Source organism: Apus apus, unplaced genomic scaffold (genome assembly GCF_020740795.1).
Source record: "Apus apus isolate bApuApu2 unplaced genomic scaffold, bApuApu2.pri.cur manual_scaffold_101_ctg1, whole genome shotgun sequence".
NCBI lineage: Eukaryota > Metazoa > Chordata > Aves > Apodiformes > Apodidae > Apus > Apus apus.
The window spans coordinates 1-1268 of record NW_026248824.1 but is presented as its reverse complement, the minus strand read 5'-3'; the positions used below and the strand labels follow the sequence as shown (position 1 = coordinate 1268).

Genomic DNA, 1268 nt, shown 5'->3' with positions numbered 1-1268 from the left:
CCGTCGCCGGGGTTTGGTTCTTCCCAGATCCCACATCCCACCTGATGGCAGCTCCACGGGAGGAGGGTTGGGGACAGGAATGCTGCCCGTCCTCTGCCCTCCCTGCCCGTCCTCCATCCCTCCAGCCCCATCCTCCCGGGTTTGCTGGGGTGTCTGGGGGACCCTGCCCCATTTTCCCTGCCCCACTCTCCCGCCTGCTCCCCACCGCTCTCGCCATCCCCCGTTGCTCTTTCCCTGGAGCCGACAAGGCTTGGGTTGCGCCCACCAGCACGGAGACCCCCGTGGGGCTCCCCGGGACGGGGGGGGTAGAAGCCAGGGCAGCGCAGCCCCCCCAGCATGGGGGTCCCATCCCCCTGCCAGGGGAAGCCGTGCTGGATCCGGGCAGATCCCGGCTGGGAGCGCGGGCAAGGCCCTTCCTGCAGCAGGAACCTCCTGAGGAGCCGTTTCCCCTCCACCGTTGTCCTCTTCCCGCCCGCCCCGAGGGGAGGAAACCGGTGGGGCCCCCAGCACCCCCCAGCTCCGGGGGGGCCGGGCACCCAGCGCCGGGCCCGGCCCCGCTTTCCGACCAGGCTCTGGCAGGAAACCCAGGGCGAGTCGAGACCAGCCCAGCGCGGGCACGAGCGGGACCCGCCGCGCGCCCCACGGCGGCACCCGCACCCCGGGAGGTGAGGCTGGGGGGCTGGGGGGGCTTCGGGGGACAGGGGACACGGGGCCGAGTGGTTTGGGGGGGCCTGGGCTTGGGGGGCTTGGGGGGCTGAGGAGCGGCAGGCGAGGACAGGTGGGAAGCACAGGGCGGTTCCGGGTGGGTTTGGGGGATGGCGGGGACCCCGTCCCTCCCCCAGCTTGGCCCCTCTTGGGGTCTCTGTGCACCCCGAGAGGGGCTGGGAAGCACCCTCACCCCCTGCCCTGCCCTGTCGCCCGCAGGCTGAGGCGGCGGGGCGGCCATGGAGGCGGCGGTGCCGGCGGAGGAGGCCTTGGTGCTGGTGGAGTACGGCTTCGAGTACCGGGCCAAGGACGGCACCTTGGTGTCCATCAAGCCCAACGAACGCTACGTCCTGCTGAAACGCACCAACCACCACTGGTGGCACGTCAGGAGGAGCGGCGACGCGCGGCCCTTCTACATCCCGGCCCAGTACGTGAAGGAGCTGCCCCCCATGGCCGCCCCGGCCCCGCTCAGCCCCCCGCCCGGGCAGGAGCCCGACGCCGTCGTCCCGCCGCCCGCGGCCTACGAGTACCGCTTCCTCGGCGCCGCCCGGGCCCCGGAGCCG

General features: G+C 73.4%; 1 protein-coding gene across 1 annotated transcript; it reads left to right on the top strand.

The window, feature by feature from the left end:
• Positions 1-385: 385 nt before the first annotated feature.
• Positions 386-1262, top strand: LOC127396143 (rho GTPase-activating protein 27-like; the record flags this gene model as incomplete). The annotated part of the gene is made up of 2 exons (XM_051643750.1): positions 386-665; positions 925-1262. A coding segment is annotated over exon 2 (318 nt), but the record flags the coding sequence as incomplete, so codon positions are not given.
• Between the last annotated feature and the right edge of the window lie 6 nt (positions 1263-1268).